The sequence below is a fragment of the Anas acuta genome, chromosome 9 (assembly GCF_963932015.1).
Source record: "Anas acuta chromosome 9, bAnaAcu1.1, whole genome shotgun sequence".
Taxonomy (NCBI): Eukaryota; Metazoa; Chordata; class Aves; order Anseriformes; family Anatidae; genus Anas; species Anas acuta.
In genome coordinates, this window is record NC_088987.1 from 15,242,481 (window position 1) to 15,263,388 (window position 20,908).

A 20,908-nucleotide genomic window follows, 5' to 3' on the forward strand; every position below is an offset into this window, starting at 1 on the left:
CTATCAGTTTTACAAGGCATACAAAAATCTCTAAAAGGGAAACACAAGCGCAAGGTGCTGAGGTACGAAAACCTGAGGTAGTTTTTTTGTGTGTGTGTTTGTGTGTGTGTGTGTGTGTGTGTGTATGCATGTTGCATTCTTGTAGAAACTTTTGCTAGGTTCTTTCTTCAAGCCCTGGGCCAACAACGTTTTGTAAATCTTTTCCCCCCTTGTTTTTCTCTCCTCTCCCTCCAACACCAAAACTAAAAAAGGGGGGGATTCGTCCCCAAAGAGCCACGGGGGAAGTTTGTTCTCTGCGGGCTGGACCATGGGGCAGGCTGGTTTTTGGGGGGGTGCTAAGGTTGAGCACGGCTTTGTCTGGCGGTGATGGAGAGAAAGATGGACAGATGGACAGGGCGGGGGGCAGAACAGATGCAAAACCCAGTTTTGGACTCTGTGAAGCAAAAAGGAAAGGGCGTGTGAAAGGGAGAGGGTCCTCCTCTAGGAGACGGTATCCCTTCTGTTGGCTCACACAGGCACTCCCTATGGCACTGCTCTTCTCAAAGCCCTTAAGAAATCGCTTTTTAACACTTGGTTAATTATTTTTGTTCCTGCTGGCAATCCTACAACTCTGCTCTACTGTGCATTAGAGAACCAATGGACTAGCTCCTTTCCTTAAAAGTCTAAAAAAGCCTGCTTTTGCTAAAAACAAACATCGCGTGACCCCTCTGAAATTAAAAAAAAAAAAAATTAAAAAAAAATCTTACAAAAATTTAAAATCGGCGTTAGTTTTGTTATTGATATATTAATTCTAAAATATATTACCCTCACGGGCGCTGCACGCCGGACAGGCTCCTCCACTCACCCGGCCATGCCTGGCCAGAGAACGGTTTGCGAAATGAGTCGTTTTCAGGTAAAAAACAAAAACAATTAAAAAAAAAAAAAAAATCCAAAACCCTCTGCCTATGTTAGTCCAACTAAAGGGATAGCGTCGGGAGTCGAGTCAGGTGGAGGCTGTGGGATGGAGAGAGCCCGCAGCGCCCCGGGGCGAGCGGCCGAGTGCTGCGGCGTTGGCGCCGGTGCGTGGGGAGCCGCAGCCGTCCCCGTGCCCGTCCCCGCGCCTCGGGGGCTCTTTGGTTTGCTCCCTGCCCGCTGGCTGGCAGGGCTACATTCATCGGGCGGTGCTGGCCGGCACACGGCGGGAGCCTCACTTGCTGTGCTGCGAGGCCGGGGCTCCCTGAGCGTGTTTCTGCTCCTGCTGCTTCACCTGCTGGACGATTTCCCTGATCTTGCGCTGTGCAGTCTGGGGAGAGAGCGAGAGGCGGGGGTCAGGATGAGGTTTGGGGGTGGGATGGGGACTGCGGCACAGCCACGGGCTTCTGAAATGAGCACCCTGCGCTCCCTCCTGAGCCGAGCAGGTGCTCCCACACCTGAGCCTCTCCCCGCTCGAGGCTCAGTGAGGGGCCGGGCACCTGCTCGGCCCCGCACACAAGGAGCAGTTTGCTCCTGCGCCTCTCCCGGGGCAGCTGGCGAAGCGGTGCCGCCGGCGACGGCTCCAACAGCTGCGAGCTGAGGCCGGGGCCGAGCCTTTACACTGCGGGTTTTCAACTTGTGCGCCTTCCATGGCGAGCCCGAGATGGGTATTTTTAGCTCGATTAAGCCTAGCCTTAATTTCAGTGCTAGCACCACTGGGGAGAGCTGCTGAGACACCGTTGGATGCAAGGCAGCCACCAGGAAAAGGATGCTGATGGAGCCAGGCTGGGGGCCGGCCTCCTGGAGACTGAACCCAGGCAGGAACGGTCACATCAATGCGGCAAAACCCTCACCTGGCTGGCAAAGAAATGCCCGATGATTTTAACGATGACCTCCTCGTTCTCATCTGGGGTTTGGTCTCGTGGCACGATGACTTCTGCGCTCGTTAAGTTCTGCAGCTCGTTCACCTGCAGCAGGGGACAGAGCCCTCGTTTTCGGGGTGGCCACCCCCCGGTGGGCCCAGCCCCCAAACCGCCGCGCCCCCACGTACCGTTTTGCCACCTTTGCCTATCACGCGGCCGGCTGCGAAGGAAGGCACCTTGATGTGGGCTTCAAGCTTCACCTCTTCTTTCGGGTTAAAGAAGTTTTCTTCTTTCAGCTTCCCAAATATTCGCCCCTGGGCCTGTGAGAAGGATGAAGCCAAAATGAAGCCAAAGCGGTGGTGCCGAGCCAGGAGCATCCTGACCTGGGGTGCCCAGCACCAAGCCACGTGTCCCCCCCTGCCCTCAGGGGGCTCTGGAGTCACGTCCCCAGCACCGAAGCCCACCTTGAACTGAGCCTCGGGCGGCCCCGTGATGATGACCATCCGCTCGCTGGCGTCGGGACCTTCTGCCGGGGCAATCTGCAAAATGGAGGGGGATCGTGAGAGAGGCTCGCCAAGCCTTTTGTCCCCTCACTAAACCATTTGTCCCCTCCAGGGAGGGGGAAACCAGCTCAGCACCACTTCTGGTGCACACCCATCCATCTGGGGGGTTAAACGTGTGCTCGGCTGCTGTGCACCTGCAGCATCCCTCCACCCCCCCGGCCACGGGGACCCGTGCGGAGAGCCGCGGGGAGGGGGCTTGCTGGCAGCAGCACCCCTCTTTCGGAGCACCCCTTCTCCCCCACCTCGTCAGGAGCCGCCCAGGCACGAGACCTCAGCTCACCTTGATGGAGGCGCCGGCGAATCGCGCCAGCTGCTTGATGTGCTGCCCCTTCTTCCCGATGATGGCCCCCACCGCCTGCGTCGGGATGAACAAGTTGACAACCTCCTGCTCCGGGAGCTGGCGGGGAGAGCAGAGCGAGGGGTTTTCCTTAATTCTGTCGTTTTCCCTTTCCTCCTTTCCCAGCGCACCACCCCAGGCCCTAAAATCGCCGGCTAGGTGTGCCACCCCAAACAGCATCCCCACCCTGGGGACAGCAGGGAGGGGGCACCCCACAGGGGATGCGGGTGGGGGAGGACTTACGGGGTGCTGGTGTGGGAAGGCACCGACCGGGGAGGCTCCGTACAGCCCCGAGAGGTACGCCGAGGAGCTCTGCGGGGGGAGAGGGGGCGAGAGTCAGTGAGGGCCCTGCTGCACTGTGCACCCTGGCCCCAACAAGGAAGGGACACGGGGACACCCCTCAGCTCATGAACCAAAGCCGAAACAGTGCTGTGAGCAGTGTCGGTGCCCAGTGGAGAAGATTTGGCGAGAACTGAACCCACGACCACTTCCCTTATTCAGAGTCAGAGAAAAAGTGAAGGCTGGCGCTGACACCGCCCCAACAGCCGGCAGGGCATGGCCAGGCTGGGACAGGGACAGGGACAGGGACAAAGCCACGTGTCTCTCCCTGTGCCTCGAGGGGCCCTCGCCAGCACCCTGTCCCGAGTACCCGAGGCCCAGGCACAGCTCCTGGCAGTGGGCACAGCTCCTCCCTGCCCAGCCTCACGGGCGCAGAGACCTCAGCACCTCCCCAGCCTCCCCCTCTCACCCCAAGCCTCCTTCCCTGTCCCCCACGCTCTGTAACTCTCCAAAGCTCTGGGTTGCAGCTGCAGCCCCCATGGCCATCGCTCCGACACGCGAACCATGGTATTTGGGGGGAAGGAGCCAGCTGGGAGCCTACTTCCCATTCATTTTTCCCTGTTTGGGGTGAAATTTGGGGTCAAGGAGCCCGCACTGGAGGAGGCTGCCTGAAGGGACCTTGCAGGTCTCATTGCAACAACCGACACCGCAATTCTCCGACACGGCTCTTCCCAAAGGCTCTCCGAGCACCAGGCAGAGCATCCCCGCTCCACGGGTACGCACACACCGACCAACCGCCCCACGGACACAACCTGTGCTGAGACACCTCCCCTCCTGCTCTGGAGGCTGAACGCAGAAAGGGAAGGGGCTCCCTTTGCTTTTAGCCCGTTTCACTGCTCCTCTGCCCTGAATTCAGCAACACCCAGGGGAAGGAGACCCCTCTGGGGCCACCACACGTGGCCACGAGCCCCGGGGTCGCGCTCATCCGCCTCATCGCACCATGAGCCCACCACGGGCTCCGCACTCACCGTTCTCCTCCGACCACTCTGCTGCTGGCGGTGCCAGAAAAAGAAAACAGTACAAGTAAATTAACGGGCGCTGAGGCGTCCTCCCTGCGTTTCAAGCATCCCAGCAGAAATATTTAGAGGGAAACGGACCGCAGGGCTGGGACAGCTTCGCGGGTTTAAGCCCTGTCACTCGGTCACCCTAAGGGTGCTCTGCAGGTGCTGGGGGACAGGGGAACCTTCCCTCTGTGTCAGCCAACAGGACCGGTGGCTGCTCCTCTCCTGCCCACACGTGCCTGGTGTGTGTCCCCGCAGCCCTTCCCGGACACGTGGATGTAGGCACCACGTCCCGGGCAGCACGCTGGGGCTGCTCCCCAGCCCTGGCTGCAGAACCACATCGCAGACACACCTCGCTACCTCTCCTTCATGAGATTGCCCCTGCACTTGCAACTTAGGAGACTTCTGCACCACGGAAAGGCCAAAGGGACCTGGGTCACGTCAAAAAAAACGAGTTCCTAGCAGCGCATCTGTCTGAAGATAAGCTCTCAGAGGCAGGACCCCCTGAGTGCTGGGGCATGAAGGCACCAAGCATTAAGGCACCGCTCGCCCCCTTCCCAGCCACGCTCTGCACGTGCAGAGAGTCACCCTCCAGAGCTGGCAAGCCTAAGACACAAGCGAGACCGAGCCCAGCACAACATCAGGACGCAGCCGTTCCACACAGGGAGCTACGTGCGAGGAGGGACAAACCACACTCAGCCTCTGTCTTCTCCACTTGGCTGCTGGGACCTTCCCGAAACAGCCGGGGGTTGGGGTGCTTGTTCAAGGCTCCCCACGAGATGGCCCCTACAGCCACAGCACCCGCCCAAACCCAAGACCTGGGAGGGCCCAGAGCCCACCCTGCTCCCACGAGCGAGCCCCCCGCGCCCCAGATTCTCTTGCACTTACTGCAAATGGGTGGTAAGGGGTGGCCGCAGCGGCGCCTCGGGCCCCCGCAGAGGACGGGAGCATGGAAAGCCCTGTTGAGAAGATGCCCAAAGCGCTGAGGTTCAGTCCTGGGATCAGGTTGGCTTGTTGCTAGAGAGGTAAAGACACAAAGGCTGAAGGTTGAGTGGGATCTTGGGGGTTCTTTGCAAACCTTGTGGCCCTTTCCCTGACAGACTGACCCCCCCACACACCCCCCACGTATTTTTCTGGTTGCCCCACCAGCAGCCCTGGAGCAGGGGGATGTGGAGGGGCAGGCCGGGGGCTCACATTGACAGCCACAACGTCGTTCTCGTAGGCCTCTCGCAGCTTCTTCATGATCTCCACCTCAGCGTTGGAACACGCTTCCGTGCTGCCCTTCACCGTGATGGTCCGCTCGGGGTTGTAAATGGTCAAATCCTGCAAACTAGCCCGCGCGCAGACAGAAGGGAGACGCTGTTACACGTCTTTTTTTTCAGGCCAAAATAAAGAAATGAGATGAGGGCCCCCCCACCCCGGGGCAGCACGACTTCCCCCCCATGCCATGGGTTGCAGGGGGCAGCACCCGGCGAGCAGCAGGACTTACGGCGAGATGGTGATCTTCGTCCCCGTGTCCTGCTCGATCTTCTTGAGGTTGCGGCCCTCTTTGCCAATCAACCTCCCCACCAGACTGTTGTGAGCGAGGATTTTCAAGGGGATCTCTTCTGCTCTAAAACAGGGGAGGAAAGGAAAACCTCAAGGCCCATCCGGCCCGTAAGCCCATCTCCAGCCAGGGGCAGCAGCGACGTGGTGGGAGGAACACAAGAACCATCCATTTCCTGAGGTGTTGCTCCCCGAGCCTGACTGCAGAGCCACCCGAGCGCCTCAACTCCATGGCAACTGACAAGCAAACCCGAGGGTTTTGTTAAGCCAGCAAACGCCGCACTTACGATTTGGTTTCGTCAGCTTCCTTCTGCATGATATCGAGGATCATGCGACACGCTTCGGAGCAGCCCTCGGGCGTTGCGTGGATGGTGATGGGCTTCTCGGCAGCGCCAGCGTTCTCCTTCCGATGGATGTCAACCCTACGGTGACACAACCAGCAGAGAGAAACCCCCTGAGACGCGGCCGTCGTCGCAAGAAGGCTTTTGAGAGCTTGGGAGCTCAACTGGCTGTTCACCAACAGGCTCCTCTCAACGTCTGCTCAGTCTCTGGGCTCAACCTGGGTCCTGAAGCACTTGGCTTCAGTTGGCTCGGATCAGGTTTGGCCTACGCGTGCCTCTACGGTCTGAGGTCTGCCTGGGGACTGCGGGATGCCAACCACCATCCAACACCAAGACGGGGCAGAACATCTCCTCCACTGGACCAAGCCCTCAGCCACCTGCCCTGTCTTTGACGCCTGCCCCGCTGGAGCAGGAGCCCGGGTTCCAGGTCCCCAGAGCTCCCTTCCAACCTCAGCCTCTCCGTGCACAGCACCCGAGGCTGCTCAGCAGCTGCCACCAGCACTGCGGGTCCTCCGGGACAGGGACGACTTACCCGTGGCTGTCCGGGCACGGAGTCACACGGACAACAGCGCTCGTACTCACGCCCGTCCCCATGAGACCAGAAAGTTTTCCCTTGCGCACTGGCCGAGGCCGTGCTCTGGCTGCTCTGCTCCTTCCCTGGGGGTGGCAGGAGGGAGGCAGGGCCTCCAGCTCGCTCCTCGCTGCACCCCCGCACCTGACCAGGGCCCTGAGAGAGGAAAGCAGGGCTCTGAGACACGAACCACGTGCCTCGAAGGACACGGGTGATGCGTAACCAATCTCTTCTCCTTCTCCACCAAGCCTTCATCCTGCTGGAGGATAACTCCACGTGGCCATCCTGCCCTTGGGGTCCCCGTCACACCCAGGGCCGTGCCAGCCCCCATCTTCTGGGGAGGTGCCGTAGTTGCCCCCAGCTCCACGTGTCCGGTTCCACCACCGTGCCCTCTGCCAACTGTTCCTGTTCTTGCAAGGGGTCCACGTCCCGACCCCACTGCCCGGGGGTGCTGCTGTGTGAGCAAGGCCAAGGCCGTGATGCAGTGCCCCCCAGCACAACGCTGGGGTGATGCTGGGTTCTGGGGGGTTTGCAGGGGTCACCTCCTCGAGGAGCTCACCAGCCACCATGTAGGACCAAGAAGGCTTCATCGACAGGGAGAGGGGGAGCAGCAGGGAAACCCTGAGCTAAGGGGAAAGCCGGCCAGCTCCAAAAGGGACCCCAGGGTGGTCTCATCCAAGCACCGGGGAGGGAAAGGGGACACAGTCGGACTGCTGCGTCGCTCCAGCAGATCTTCCGTGGTGTCAGCTGGAGCAGGAGACTGCTCGCACCGAGCACTGGGGTGCTGGAGGCACACGGGGACCAAGCCACTCGTGTGTGACACCCTCCGGGATGCTCCCAGCTGTGGACCTCCATCAGGCTGACTCGGGGGACCTGGTTCTTCAGAGGCTGATCCTGTGCCTCGTGCCATGGGGAGCTCCACTGCCTCCCGCAGCCGGGGGGAAGGCAAGTGTACCACGACGTGCCTCTGAGCGGGTCTGTACCTTGGTCCAGCAGGGCTTCTGAGACCCAGAAGCAGCTGAGGATGGTGGAGATGGGGCACACGGCCGTGCCTTGGTGCCAAAGAGGGGCTGAGAGCTGCGAATGAGCTGGATGGAGGCTCTGAAACTCCAAGCATCCCGGAGAAGCACAGGGCCGGGCATGGCCATGATTCCTGCTGGCCTGCAAGCCATCCCAACCTGGGCATGAGTTCCAGCTCAGTGTGCGGGGAGGAGCTGGGGCGCCAGGAAGGGGCTGCTGCATCCAAGCACGCCCTGCCCCAAAGAGCAGGAGGGCTGAGGAGGGCTCCAGGCATCCCAGCACATCCCACTGCAGCCTCCTGGGGCTGGCCTGGACAGGTGAGAGCACGGAGCGTGGCCTTCCTCTGTGGCACGGTGTCTTCGGGACGGGGGACCCAGGAGGTCAACCCGCAAGGGTGGAAGGGCTCCGCAGCAGGAGCTGCCCCCAGGCAGCAGCGTTTTGGGAGGAACCGTGTCCCCCATCCTCCTCGCCAGGTGCCGGGTGGGAGTCAGGGCTTGCAAAGGAAAACTTTCCAGTCTCAGGTGGCAAGGGCAAGGGCGCACCCGCTGCCGAACGCACCCGGGGACTCACCTGGAGAAGGGCTGGAGGCCCGGGATGGACCCGAGCACAGCGCACGTTGCAGCTGGGAGGGCAGCAGGTGCCTCCACGGCTGCGAGGTGGCCACGCTCCCCGGTGAGCCCGGGCTCCTCACCCTCCTGCGGGGCCACCCCCTTTCCATACAAACCTCTTTTTGCCAACAGGGACCTCTCTACAACCCAAAACGCCCGCGAGCTGCCAGAGCAGGGGATGGTGACGAGCAAGGGGAGCAGAGGTTGAGCACTGGGTTCAGCCCAAGGGACACAGGCATGCAAATCTTCAAACATTTCTCTTACCCAGGCTGGAGGTTAACTTTTCGTACCAGAACAGGCAGGCTCGGGCACCGGTCTTTGCCTGCTGCTGGCAGGGGCGAGCACCAGCAAAGAGAGCATCCTCCTGAGCTACGCTGCGCTCTACGCTACTCTGCTGGGCACACCACGGGGCCACACACGCCGGGAGCCGTGCGGCAAGGATCAGTAGTGGTCAGCGTGTTTCAGAGACAGCTGAGCACCAGCTGGGTCCGGAACAAATTCGGCTCAAGTGGATGCGCTATTCTGATTTAAGTAATTTCCTCTCAAAGCTTCTCTGAGAGATAGGACGCCCTGGAGGATGTTCTGGTACAGGAGTCCCACGTCCTGTGGGGTCACCGGGTTCAGGATGATGAACATGGGAGAAGACAGCTTTGGGTTAAACACAAACACATCTGGGCAGGAACAAAGCGTGCAGGAAAACCATGCAATCAATGTAAACATCGACATGAGAAACATGGAAAACTTCAACAAGACAGTCCTCATATATTTTTTTTTTCTTCAAAAATAAAAAAACATTAGATAGAAAAAAAAAAAAGGCTTCAAATTGCTGCAAAAAGCCCATTGGTGCTCCCTTTCCCCCTGTGCAACATCTCTCGCCCTTACAGGGCACTGCAGCATGAGCAAATCCCAAGGGCAGTGTCACTGCTGCCTCTAGGATCCCCATTATATCCCCAAATCTGCCCTTTCTCTCCAAAGCCTCATCCCAAGCTATTTCTGCAGGGCGAGAGCTACGTGAGCCAAGCAATGCTGGCTGACAAGCAGCGAGCACACCCGTTTTGGGGCTGGCTCCGGGGCTCGCAGGATCCAGCCTCTCCTGCTTTGTAAAGCATTAGGCTTTAAAAACCCCGTTTCTGGTCATTTTCAGCATGTGCTCCCCCTCCTAACCCCCCAGGCCAGTAAGGATGGGTTGGGGAAACGGGGCTGAGCTGTCTAGACCCCACAGGCTGCTACCCCACGATGAGGGAAGCTCGCCGCCCTCTCCTGAAGCTACACCCCAAAAATACAACGTTCGCTGAGAGCCGAAAGCAAGTGGACCCAACGGAGTCCCGTGGAAGGAAACAAAACCATTCGAGGTACTTACTTGGACTGGGTTTGCTTAGTTAGGTTCTTTATGGTCAAGCCCTCCTTTCCTATGATCGCACCAACAAACTGCGTGGGCACCAGCATCCGCAGTGGGAAATCGAGCTGTTTGGGCTGCGAGGAGCCCCCCGGGGAGGAGCCCTGCTCCCTGGAAGAGTGGCCCCCGCGGCGGGATCGCTGGGGGGGCGGAGGGGAGCTCACCTCTTCATCCGGGATGTAGGAAACCTTGAAGGAATAGCTCTCAAGCTGGTGGCCGCTGAGCTTCTCAATTGCTCTGCAAGGCAGGGAGAGGAGGGGAGGGTGAGAGGCGGGTGGCACCCCCAGCACCTCTCCTCGCAGGGCACCAGCCCAGCGTCCTCCTTCCCCCCTGGTCCACAGGAGAAGAGAAAAGACAAAGCTTCCCAGGCAACACACACCCAGCTTTGGCTACGTGCTGGGCCAATTCTAGTGGGAAATCACTGGAGCTTCCATCAGCAAAGCCTCCAGGTCAGACCCACGCCTCGGGGCATCTGTCTCTGCTGCCATCCTGCAAAGCTGCAGCTTTCCGTCCTTGCACTTCTGACTACCTCTGATTTTTTTGTACGTTTTTCCTCTGCTGGATGCAGCAAGTCTTCAGGCACGTCTTTGCACAGTGCCTACACCAGGTTCTTCTGTCCTCTTGAAGTTCTTCTTGATGGGTGGCATTTCTTTGGGTCTCCACACAACGCGCTGCTGATTTGCCCTCTGCTGCTCTCAACCCCTGCAGACTGGTCGCTGACCCCCACCTCCCTCTCGCGTCCCTAACTGGTCACTGATGAACCCAAATTCCCCGTTCTCCAGGGCAGGGGGGCGTTTTGGAAGCCTTCTGGGAGCTGCTCAGAGGGTTTCACTTAGCTCCAGGAAGCAGGAGTGGAGTCTTTGCAAATCTTGGTCTCTAACTTGACTTTGCCCTCAATGACCACCACCTCTCCCACCTCCCACCTCCCTATCTTAGAGTGCTTTGCTCCCCGAAGGCAAGGCCACTGGGACCCCAAAGAGGACCTGCAGGCTTGTAGGAAAGATGGGGTCCAAAGGGAATTGCAAATGACGCAGCCAAGAGCCCCTTGGGGGCAGGAGGAGACAGCAGAGAGGAAGAGGGGACAAGCAGAGGGCTATGGGGCAGGCAGCCCTTTACACACTTGAAGCTGAAAGAGCTTGGAAACAACCCCACCAAGGGGAGAGAAAAGTCAAGAAGAAAAATAAAGGATGGTGCAGCCTGGAAAAATGGCCAGGGGAACGGAGCTGAACTTCACTGGGGAAATTTGGGTGGTTGGTTGGGAATTTGTCTTGCCTGGAAGGTCCATGAGAGGGCAATGGGGCTGGGAGCACCCCAGGTCTACTCTCCCCTGATGCTTCTACAGCGAGTACCACGGTACCGAGGACAAAATCTGTCCTCAGCACATGGCCACACCAGCCCCCACCAGGTCCTTGGAGCAGGAGAAAAAGCAAACGTGGCTGATGCGGATAACTCCAAGCCCCACGCAGTACTTTGCTGTGTTCCCGGGAAAAATCGAAAATACAGACAAAATGGGAAAGAGAAAAAAAAAAAGCCACTTACACTTTTGCTTCTTCTCTCGTCGCATACGTTACGTTGACAACTGCTGTTTCTGTGTCTGTGTTAACTGTGGGAGAAGCAAGACGGGGAGCGTTAGGGGGCAGGAGGAGGTGGCCGGCACCGCTGTTCCCAGCCCCATGCCGTGGTGGAGGGCTGACACAGGGGGTGGGAGCACAGCACCCTTTTCATGGGGGGGCCCAGCCACTGCCTGAGGTCTGCACTTGTCCAGCACCATGGATTTATCTCCTCCCTGGCACGAGGAGCAGCAAAGGAGATGCCCTGCGCTGGGCTGAGGTCGCTACCCAAAGCCTGAGCAACTGTTCAAGGAAAACCACTTCAGCCCAGCACAACCCACTGGGACAGCCACACTGCACCCTACTGGGTTCTGCTGAGAGGTTCTGCTGAGAGGTTCTGCTGAGAGGGGCTTTTCCAGCACAGGCTGAGCTGGGGCATGGCACTGGGGCTCTCGGGCAGATGAGGACCGTGCGGGGCCGTCTTACCTTGCTCTACATTCTCCACCGTCCCGTACTGGGCTAAGAGGCCATCCAGCACCTGGGGAGAGAGCAGCAGAGCAGGCAGGTGAGGCAGGCAGGCATCCTCTGCCAGCCTGGCTCACACCCTGCCTGCCTCCCGGCATGAAATTCGGGCTGGGCCATTCCCAGCACGGCTCCTCCGCTCTGCGGTGCCTTGCTCCGCTCTAACCCGCGGGGTCCCGCATGCTCGGAGCCATCCTCAAGACGTCTCCACCCACCTGTAGGGCCACCTTCACCCACCCTGCACCCCGCCAGGCCCCTCTGCTCAGAGCAGCGAGCCCCAGGCAGGTGGGAGATGGAGCCCAGTTCACTCTCTGCCTCCCTACTGGGGATACTGGGAAGGCAACAGAAGGACTCTGTGCAGACCACGTGCCCTGGCAGCGCAAGCTGGTGCTGCGTGATGGAGGAGGTGCAGTGGGGTGCTTTTGGGGTGGCCCAGCCTCTGGAGGGGGTGGGACGGGAGCGCGGCGCTGCTTACCTCCCACTGCAGGTGGGGGGGGATGTTTCGGATCTGGATCTTTCTGCTCCTGCAAAGACAAACCCCGGGTTACGGTCACGGGAGGGCAGCGACTGCCGGAGGCTTTCTGGGAGCAAGATGGTGAGGCCTTGAGAAGGCACCCCGCTTCCCGAGCTGCGTGCTGCCGCTCTCCAGCAGTTCCTGGCATCACCTGGCGGCTTTCAGTGGAGAAACCGAAATGCACGTCCGTGGAGGAGGCACCTGGAGGTGAGCGGCGCTTCCAGCCCCGCGTGGTGCCACCTTGGGGCATGGCCAGGGCCCCCCCCCAAGGGGCAACAGCCACCCAGCGCCTCCCCAGACAGCCTGCAAGACGCACTCAGGAAGTTTTGGGACAAAACTCACGCACTGCCCATCCCGAGCAGCATTTGCAATCCTTCCTTAGCCAATTTCCTCCGCCAGACTGTTATTTTTTCCCTTTTTGCTGCTATTTTCAGCCAAGAGTGGCTCACGGAGCTGACACACAGCTGCACGACCGCTGAACCCGGGCAGGGCAGAGCAGGACCACCTCCTCCAGCAGCGGGGACTCCTTTCCCTGCCAAAACACCTCCTGGCACACGCAGGTTTTGGGAGCCCAGCAGCAGGAGGAGGTCGTGCCCGCTCTGCCCAGCTATGCCCCTGCTCAAGGGAAACGCACGGCCCCCGCCATCCCCCTGGATCGCAGCCTCCCCTGACGGGGGCTCTGCCAGCCAGAAGCAATCAGGCGCTGGAAGAAGTGGGGAAGCCAGAGCCAAAGACATCTCCTACAGCACTCCCAGAGCCCACTCCTCCAGCGGCCACGGACCTCTCTGGTCCCAGCTGCCACCAGGGATTTCAGGACTGGGTGCAGAGCTCGCATGGCAAGGAGCAAGATTCATCTCCTCCTGCCCATCCCATCCCATCCCATCCCATCCCATCCCATCCCATCCCATCCCATCCCATCCCATCCCACCTGCTCTCGTTCCACCTATCCAACCTCTCCCATCCTATCCAACCCTACCCATCCCATTTTATCCAACTTTACCTGTCCCATCCTATCCCACCCATCCTACACCCATCCCATCCTAACCCATTCCACCCATCCTACTGCATCTCATCCTACCACAATCCACCAATCCCATCCCATCCTACCCCATCTCATCCTGCTTCATCACATCCATCCCATCCTACTCCACCCTATCCCATCCCACCCCACTTCCTAGGGTCACAGAATCATTAGGGTTGGAAGAGCCCTCCAAGACCACCTGGCCCAACCACCCCCCTACCACCAATGTCACCACTGACCCCTGTCCCCAAGCACCACGTCCAACCTCTCCTTGAGCACCCCCAGGGACGGTGACTCCACCACCTCCCTGGGCAACCCGTCCCAGTGCCTGACTGCTCTTTCTGAGCAGAAATGTTTCCTCATTTCCACCCTGAACCTCCCCTGGCACAGCTTGAGGCCATTCCCTGGTCCTATCACTGGTTACCTGTGAGCAGAGGCCGACCCCCAGCTCCCCACAGCTTCCTGTCAGGCAGTTGCAGAGAGCAATGAGGTCTCCCCTGAGCCTCCCCTTCTTCAGACCAACCCCCCCAGCTCCCTCAGCCGCTCCTCACAGCACTTGTGTCCCAGGCCCTTCCCCAGCTTCGCAGCCCTGCTCTGGACACGCTGCAGGGCCTCGATGTCCTTCTGGTAGCAAGGGGCCCAGAGCTGAACCCAGCACTCGAGGTGCGGCCTCACCAGAGCAGAGCCCAGGGGGACGATCACCTCCCCGGCCCTGCTGGCTGCACTGCTCCTGACACAGCCAGGATGCCAGTGGCCTTCTTGGCTACCTGGGCACACTCCTGGCTCGTGTTCAGGCGAACATCCATCAGCACCCCCAGATCCCTTCCCTCTGCACAGCTTCCCAGCCACTCTGCCCCCAGCCTGTAGCGCTGCGTGGGGTCGTTGTGGCCCAAGCACAGGCCCCAGCACCGGGCTGTGCTGATCCAACCCCACCCCATGGAGGAGGCGGTCAGGAGGACCCGGCCCACAGGGGGACCACGGCCATGACAATCCTGTGCTGCTCACCAACAACCTCCCAACACCACAACTAGTGAGGAATCAGCCCCACTGCACCCCACGTGTTTTGCAGCAAGAAAAGTATGAATTAATACCACCCATAATCACTAACGACAGGGATACGGTTTATGGAAAAACACCTAATTAGCCCCACAACAGCACATCAGCACAACCCCATCCACAAGCGCGTGAGGCAAGGGGCAAGAGACAAAAAAATAAACAACACAACCCCAAGCACCAGCTTCAAGCATTAAAGAGATGGGAATTCAGGTTTATTTCCACCTGGGTCACTGTCTGCTTCCACACGGCGATGCTGCCGTGGTCCCCCCCTGCCCCTTTGGGTGCCAGGCACCAGCCCTCAATGCGCAGATGCGAGCAGCCCCAGCACCCTCTCGTTGCTGCTCCTGTTTTTCCCAATGCTATTTTTTATTTATTTATTTTTGTCCAAACGAGGATTTTTTTTCCATTCACGCCGTGTATTGTTTTCCTGTTACAAAGCCATCAGGGGGTTTTAGCACCTTCTACCTTGGATCGGTATTCGGGGTAGCTAAAAAAAAAGCCCCGTGGCTCCTGCCAAAAACCAAATTTCTAGAGAAATGGGAAACAAACAGAGGGGGGCAATCTGCACACCTCCACCTTACAAAATATTTCAGTGCTTGCTCGTGAAAAGCTCCCAATGTCGTTAAGACATTTAGGAGGTGCGGGGTTTCACAACTCTCTCTTTGCCGCCAGCAACTTTGCTCCACCTGGAAAAACGTCTCCAGTGTCCTAGGCGAAAGATTATAATAAAAAACTATATAAAAAAAAAATATGATGCCACCGAAATCGTAAAAAACAGCAGGCGGTACCCAAACTCGCGCCCACCTGAACTGCTCACATCCAGCGATTTGCAGCCAGACACGAGCACGCTCCCCCGGATGACAGCAGCTGACGATTCCCTGCCTCCGTCGGTTTCGTTTTGGGGTCACCTCGACAAATTCTGCATCCGCCCTGGCTGCCGGGATGGCAGCAGCAGCTTGGGGATGGATGAGCATTAAAGCGCTGCCCCAGTTTTGAGCAGCGGCCGAGAGCACCGCGGGTGCGCCTGCTCCGGGGGCTTTGCCTTGACGCTCTTAAGGAATTAAAATATATTCGTGCTAAAGCCCTGTCCTCGGGCGCAGGGGGTGGGGGCAAGGAGGGCACGTGATGAACGCACCCCCGCGACCTGGGGATGTATTAACGAGGGAGCTGAATGGGAAACCGCGTCCCATCTGTCACGGCTTTTCAAGATTAAGAGGGGGGAAAAAGGGAAAAAAAAAAAAAAGCAAAACAAATGCAAACACCCCTCCGCGTTCCTGCTCTGCGTTGGGGACAAGGGGGGACAACAATTATTCCTCTCCTGTCACCGAGAGGCAGCCTGCAGCCCACCCCGAATTCCTGGCATACAAATCCCCCCCCGAGTTTCCATTGCAGGAATCCGATCCACAAATATCCTGGTTAAAAATGGGGAGCTAAAAAAAATAAATAAAACAAAATAAAGAAATAGAAATAAAACTGCTGAACACCCAGCAAACCTCCTTCCCCGGCCGGACTGCACGTCCCCGCGCCGGCTGCGCGGTGGGAAGCGGCTCTCCATCGGCTCCCCTGGCTCTCCAGCTTATTCCAGGGCATTTTTTTCAACCCTAATCCTGATGCAACCCTGATTTGTGAAACTCCCAGCTCGCTGCCGCTCTGGGTAATGGGTTATTCCTGGGAAATGCTGTTTTTAAAGCTCGTCGCGCGGTGCCAACCCTGGCCACGTGCTGCGCCCCTGGGAAAGGGAACAAGGAAAGTTGCCCCTGGCCACAGCAGCAGCCTCAGCGACGCACTTTCAGCACTTTGAATTTAATTTTCAACCCGAAGCAAACCACCGCACCATGCCCCAAACATCTCCGGCAGGCTCAATGCTATTCACGAGCAAACTAACCGAAAACTGCAGGTTTTTTCCCCGAATTTAAGGCTGGCGATGAACCCACCCGCTCCTGACACGTGCGTATGTGCAAATCATCCGTGCTCGAGGCTTTTCCCGACAAAGCAACGTGCAGAAGCGTCAGTTTGCACAAGGGTTTTCTGTTTTCTCTTCCCTAAACAAGCATCTGCAATCAACACTAAGCAATAACAACAATAATGAGGGAGGGAGATAACGCCCGTGGAGAGATGGAAGAGCTTGTGCTTGTACTCCATGCAAGGAAGTAGGGGGGGAAAAAAAAAAAACAAAACAACAGAAAAAAAATTATTCCCTCCCCAGAAAGCACACCCGAAGTGCTACAGCATGGATGCAATGAAAAAAAAACCAAAACAAAATAAATTATAAATGAAGACGATGGAAAGATGAGCGTGAAATGCAGCCGGGTGTGGGAATAAACGGGCGCAAACCCCGCTTGTGGAGACGCACACCTTGCTGGCAAAAACTCTGCCTTTAGCCCAAAGTGCCAGGGAAAACACCGAGCTCCAAGGCTGACTTCTCACCCCCGAGCTCCGTGTCCCAGGCGTGCCGGAGGCGTCCGGACGGTTTTCCAGCAACCCCGCAAAATCCCAGCCGCGACGCCAGCCTTTCCCTCCCCGCCTCGAGCCTTTTTGCGATTTAACAGATTTAAGGATAATTCCTGCTGGAACCGGAGAGCTCCAGCAGCTCCCCTAGGAGCTCATTTCAAACCGATTATTTTCCAGAAGCATCATTTGAAAATTGTTAAATTGGAAAATGACGGCGGGAGCAGAAAATAAAAGGCACTTCGGCCATGCGGAGCCTGGAAATTTCGCCGCGTGGGAGCCACGAAGCGGGGCTCTGGCACGTCGCTGCTCCCAGTTAAACTCATCGCTTTCGGCCAGCACTTGTACACGAGCCTGCACGGGGGGCGCTTGGGCTTTGCTGTTAGCATCGCACAAACAATCCTGATGATTCTTATTAATTCTTATTAATTATTATTATCTTTTTTTCCCCATCAGCAGGATGGTCAGAGGTCAGAGGCGCAGCTCTGGACACAAAACACCCCTGAAGCCGGGCTCTTTCGCCCGGCTGGAGCTAAACAACAACATTCTCTGTTCCCGGTGAATTCCAAACCAACGTTACCAAAAAAATACCTATATTTTTTTAAAATTAAACCCACCGATGCACAGCACAGCTTATCCAAACACCAAACAATCACAGTAATTTCCCATCATGCCTGCAGCAGGGCAAACCCTTCGCGCTGCAGCGCGCTGACCGATTTTTAACTCGTGAAGCACAAATTCGGGCAAATCCTGCGCTTCCCTCCAGCACCGGGCGTCCTTTTGTGCCTTCGGAGGCTCCTCGAGGAAATCCCTCCCGGCAGGTTCCCGATGCACAGATGTGTTTTTTTTTGGGCTGATTTCTTATCAAATCCCCTTCCTGCACTGCACTCAAACCGCACCGCCGTGCAGCAAACACCGAGCATCCACTGTGCACCAGTGTTTTGTGCTGAGCACGTACACGCAGAAAACAAACAAACAAAATATATATTTTTTTGGATATCTATATGTATAAGGCAATAAAAATAATTCACTGCAGATTAATCCCGGGGCAGGGGAAAACTACAACACAACCACGTGAGCCTCTGCTCCACGCCAAAAATCGCGTTAGAAAAATCAAACCTTTAATCTGCCGAGGCGACGGCACGGCCCTGCCGGCCGCGGGTGCTAACGTTGAGGCTGGAGTTTTGGGTTTTGGGATGAGAGCAAAAGAGACCCGAAACGAGGTGCCGACGAGCTGGGGAGCCAGGCTGGGTTAGAAAACTTGGAGAGAGCTGAAAACAGTCTACGGCCAAAGAAATGAGCATTTATTTCTGGGCTGTTTAAATGCCTTTTTGTCCTCGGCAGGGAAATTACGAGCACAGCAGCCCAACGGGGAGCAGGGGTAAGGGCGAACCCCTGTTTTCCATCGGCCATCGGGAAGGTCTGACACCCTCCAAACCCCTCTTTCTGCCTCTGCTGCTCTCCAGAAGCGGCCGCCGGAGCGGCACGAGGCTGCCGGAGGAGATTGAGCTCCAAAACCTCGCGGCGGGGAGGCGGAGGGGGAGGCTTCGCCTGCTTGGTTGGGAGGTAAAAAGCGCGCGTGCTCCCCGCCGAAGGAATCCCGCTGTCAGAGCCCGCAGCCCACCGCGGCACACGTGATGCCAGGCACGAGCTGCTCCCCACCGAGCCCCCATTACACAACGCGCCGTGTTTGTGTGTGTCCCCCCCCCGGTACCGCGTTGCAAAATTACGTCTCCGGCACCAACCGTAGCCCCAAAACTCCGAATTTGGGACCACCGGCCCTGCTGCCACGAGGTGCTGGGGGGCAACGCTGCGGGTCGGGGTGTTCCCCGCTCTTTATAAAGCGGCACCGGTGGCGCCCACCTGAAGGGAGGAGGAAAAGCGCCCCGGGAGCGGGTTTTTTGGGAGGCGGGGGGAAAGATGCGGACATAAGGATGAAAAATAGGGGGAAAAAATAAAGAAAAAAAAAAAAACAGAGGGGTAAAATAATTTTTAAAAACACACGGAGGGACCCGGATCGCTGGACGGAGGGGACGCGACCGCCCGCAGCGCGCAACTTCTCCCGGTGCGAATCCTGGGGAGGGTGCTCGGGGCTGTGCCTGTCGCCTGTATCACTGCTATCGCTTCTGATATCGCTGCTATCGCTGCTGTTATCGCTGCTATCGCTGCTATCGCTCCCCGTGCCGCTGCTCGGGGTGCCGGGGCTGGTACTTCCCGGCAGGAAGCCGATCCCGGCCGGGGCTGGTGGGGAGCAGCCCCGGGGTGCCCCCAGCCCCGGGCTCCCCCCGGACGAGGGGTTGGGGTTGAGTCCAGGCAAAACACGCGTGGGGGTCCCACGCCCCCCCCTGTCCCCCAGCCCCCAGGGGCGGTGGCGGCGCTGTCCCCGTCCCCCCCCCCCAGCTCCCAGCTCGGCGGCGGAGCGTAGCGAAAGTAAAACCCGGCGCTGCCGCCGCTGCCCCCCCCCACGCGTGTGCGTGGGGCGTGCGCCCCCCCCATTTCGTGTCCCCCCCCACCCCCCCTCCCACCCTCCATCCCACGCCTCACCTGAGCTTTTTGGGCACGGAGTAATCCACCTCCAGCACTTTGCCGTGCAGCTCCGCTTTACCTGCGGGGACAGCGGGCTCAGAGGCGGCGGGGCTCGGCGCCGCCCCCCCCCCCCCCCCCAAAACCCCCGTTTCTCCCCGGGACGACCCCCCCCAGGCCTTCATCCCCTTCGTCCAAGTCTCCCCTCGCCCCCCCGAGCCCCGCAGGAGCTCCCCCCCCCCCTCCTCTCCCGCCGCCGCCCGGCTCCGCGCTGCCCCCCCCCAGCCGCCCCTTCGGCCGCCCCCCGCTCGGCGCCCCCGGCGAGTTGGGGCAGGGCACCTCGTAATAAGGTGCCCGGGGGCGAGGGGGTGCCGGGGGGGCGGCCGGGGGGGTCGCCCGGCTCTCGGCTGCCCCTCAATAAAATCGGAGAAAAAAATCAGCGAAAAATCAGCCGGGGCCGGAGCCCGCCGGGCCGGGGGGGAGCGGGGCGGCCGGGGGGGGGCCCGGCGGGGGGAGCCGGGGGGGACCGCGGCTCCGCTCACCCGAGAGGGTCTCGATGGCCCGGATGGCCCAGTTCTGGTCCGGGAAATCCACGAAGGCGTAGCCGGACTTGAGCAGGACCTGGCCGGCCAGGGGCAGCTTCCTGTCCCCGAAGAGCCGCTTGAGGTCGTCGGCGGTGGCGGCGGGGCTGAGGTTGCCGATGTAGAGCTTGTTCATCCTCCGCCGCTTCATGGGGAGCCCCGCGGCTCCTCCCGCCCCGCGGCCGGAGAGCGAGAAGCGCAGCGAGACGGGCACGGCGCTGCGCCACCCGCCCGGCCCGGCCCGCAGCCGCCTGCAACAGCGCCCCGCCGCCGGGCAGCGGGAGGAGCCGCCCCGAGCCCCGCACAGCCCAGCCCGGCACGGCCGCCCCCGCCCTCCGCACGCCGCCCGCCGCCCGCCGCCGCCAGGGGCTCGGCCCCGGCCCCGCACGTGGAGGGAGCCCCCGAGGGAGGAGGGGGCCCGGGGCGTCGCGGAGGCGAGGGGGGAACAAAGGGAAGGGAGAGGGGAGGAAGGGGGAAGGGGGAAGGAAGGAAGGGGGAAGGAAGGGAGAGAGGAGGGAAGGGGAGCAGAGAAAGGAGGGAAAAAGGGAAAGGAAGAAAGGGGAAAAGAAGAAAGGGAAAAGGAAGAAAGGGAAAAGAGAAGGGGAAAGAAAAGGGAAAAGAAAAAAGAAGGGAGAGGAAAGAGGGAGAGAGCGGGGGAAGGATGGGAAGGGAAAAAAAGGGGAAGGGAAAAAAAGGGGAAAGGGAAAAAAAAGGGGGAAAGGAAAAAAAGGGGAAAGGGAAAAAAAAGGGGAAAGGGAAAGGGAAAAAAAGGGGAAAGGGAAAAAGAGGGGAAAGGGAAAAAAAAAGGGAAAGGAAAGAAGGGAAAGGAAGGAAAAAGGGAAAGGAAGAAAGGGGAAAAGAGGAAAGGAAAGGAAAGGAAAGGAAAGGAAAGGAAAGGAAAGGAAAGGAAAGGAAAGGAAAGGAAAGGAAAATGGAAAACAAAAGCAGGAAAGGGAAAGAGGGAAATGAAAAGGAAGAAAAGAAGAAAAAAGGAAAGGGAAAACGGAGAGAACAGGAAACGAAAAATGGGAAAGAGGGAAAGGAAGAAAAAAGGTAACTAAAAGGAAGACAAGGGAAAAGAAGGAAAAAGGGAAAGGGAAGAGGGAAAGAACAGGAAACAGAAGTGAGAAATAGAGTAAAAGGAAGAAGAAAGGGAAA

General features: G+C 58.8%; 1 protein-coding gene across 1 annotated transcript; it reads right to left on the reverse strand.

Annotated features, from left to right (window-relative positions):
• Positions 1-93: 93 nt before the first annotated feature.
• On the reverse strand, positions 94-20,058 carry IGF2BP2 (insulin like growth factor 2 mRNA binding protein 2). Its single transcript, XM_068692333.1, has 16 exons — positions 19,712-20,058; positions 19,191-19,251; positions 12,083-12,131; positions 11,572-11,623; positions 11,075-11,138; positions 9,500-9,772; positions 5,887-6,021; positions 5,544-5,666; positions 5,249-5,384; positions 4,943-5,071; positions 2,958-3,026; positions 2,658-2,774; positions 2,279-2,353; positions 2,003-2,134; positions 1,806-1,919; positions 94-1,282 (listed from the first exon to the last, which is right to left on the reverse strand). Exons 1-16 carry the CDS (start codon positions 19,899-19,901, stop codon positions 1,187-1,189), a joined length of 1,815 nt encoding a protein of 604 aa, XP_068548434.1. The 5' UTR covers positions 19,902-20,058; the 3' UTR covers positions 94-1,186.
• Positions 20,059-20,908: the final 850 nt, after the last annotated feature.

What these genes read in the sequence shown, in the direction of transcription:
- IGF2BP2 (XM_068692333.1), bottom strand. Translation starts at nt 19,901, where the DNA reads ATGAAGCGGCGGAGGATGAACAAGCTCTACATCGGCAACCTCAGCCCC. An exon ending in TCCGTGCCCAAAAAGCTCAG is followed by an intron (nt 12,132 to 19,190) that starts GTGAGGCGTGGG and finishes TTGTCTTTGCAG; the next exon opens with GAGCAGAAAGATCCAGATCC. An exon ending in TCGCCGGCGCCTCCATCAAG is followed by an intron (nt 2,354 to 2,657) that starts GTGAGCTGAGGT and finishes TCCATTTTGCAG; the next exon opens with ATTGCCCCGGCAGAAGGTCC.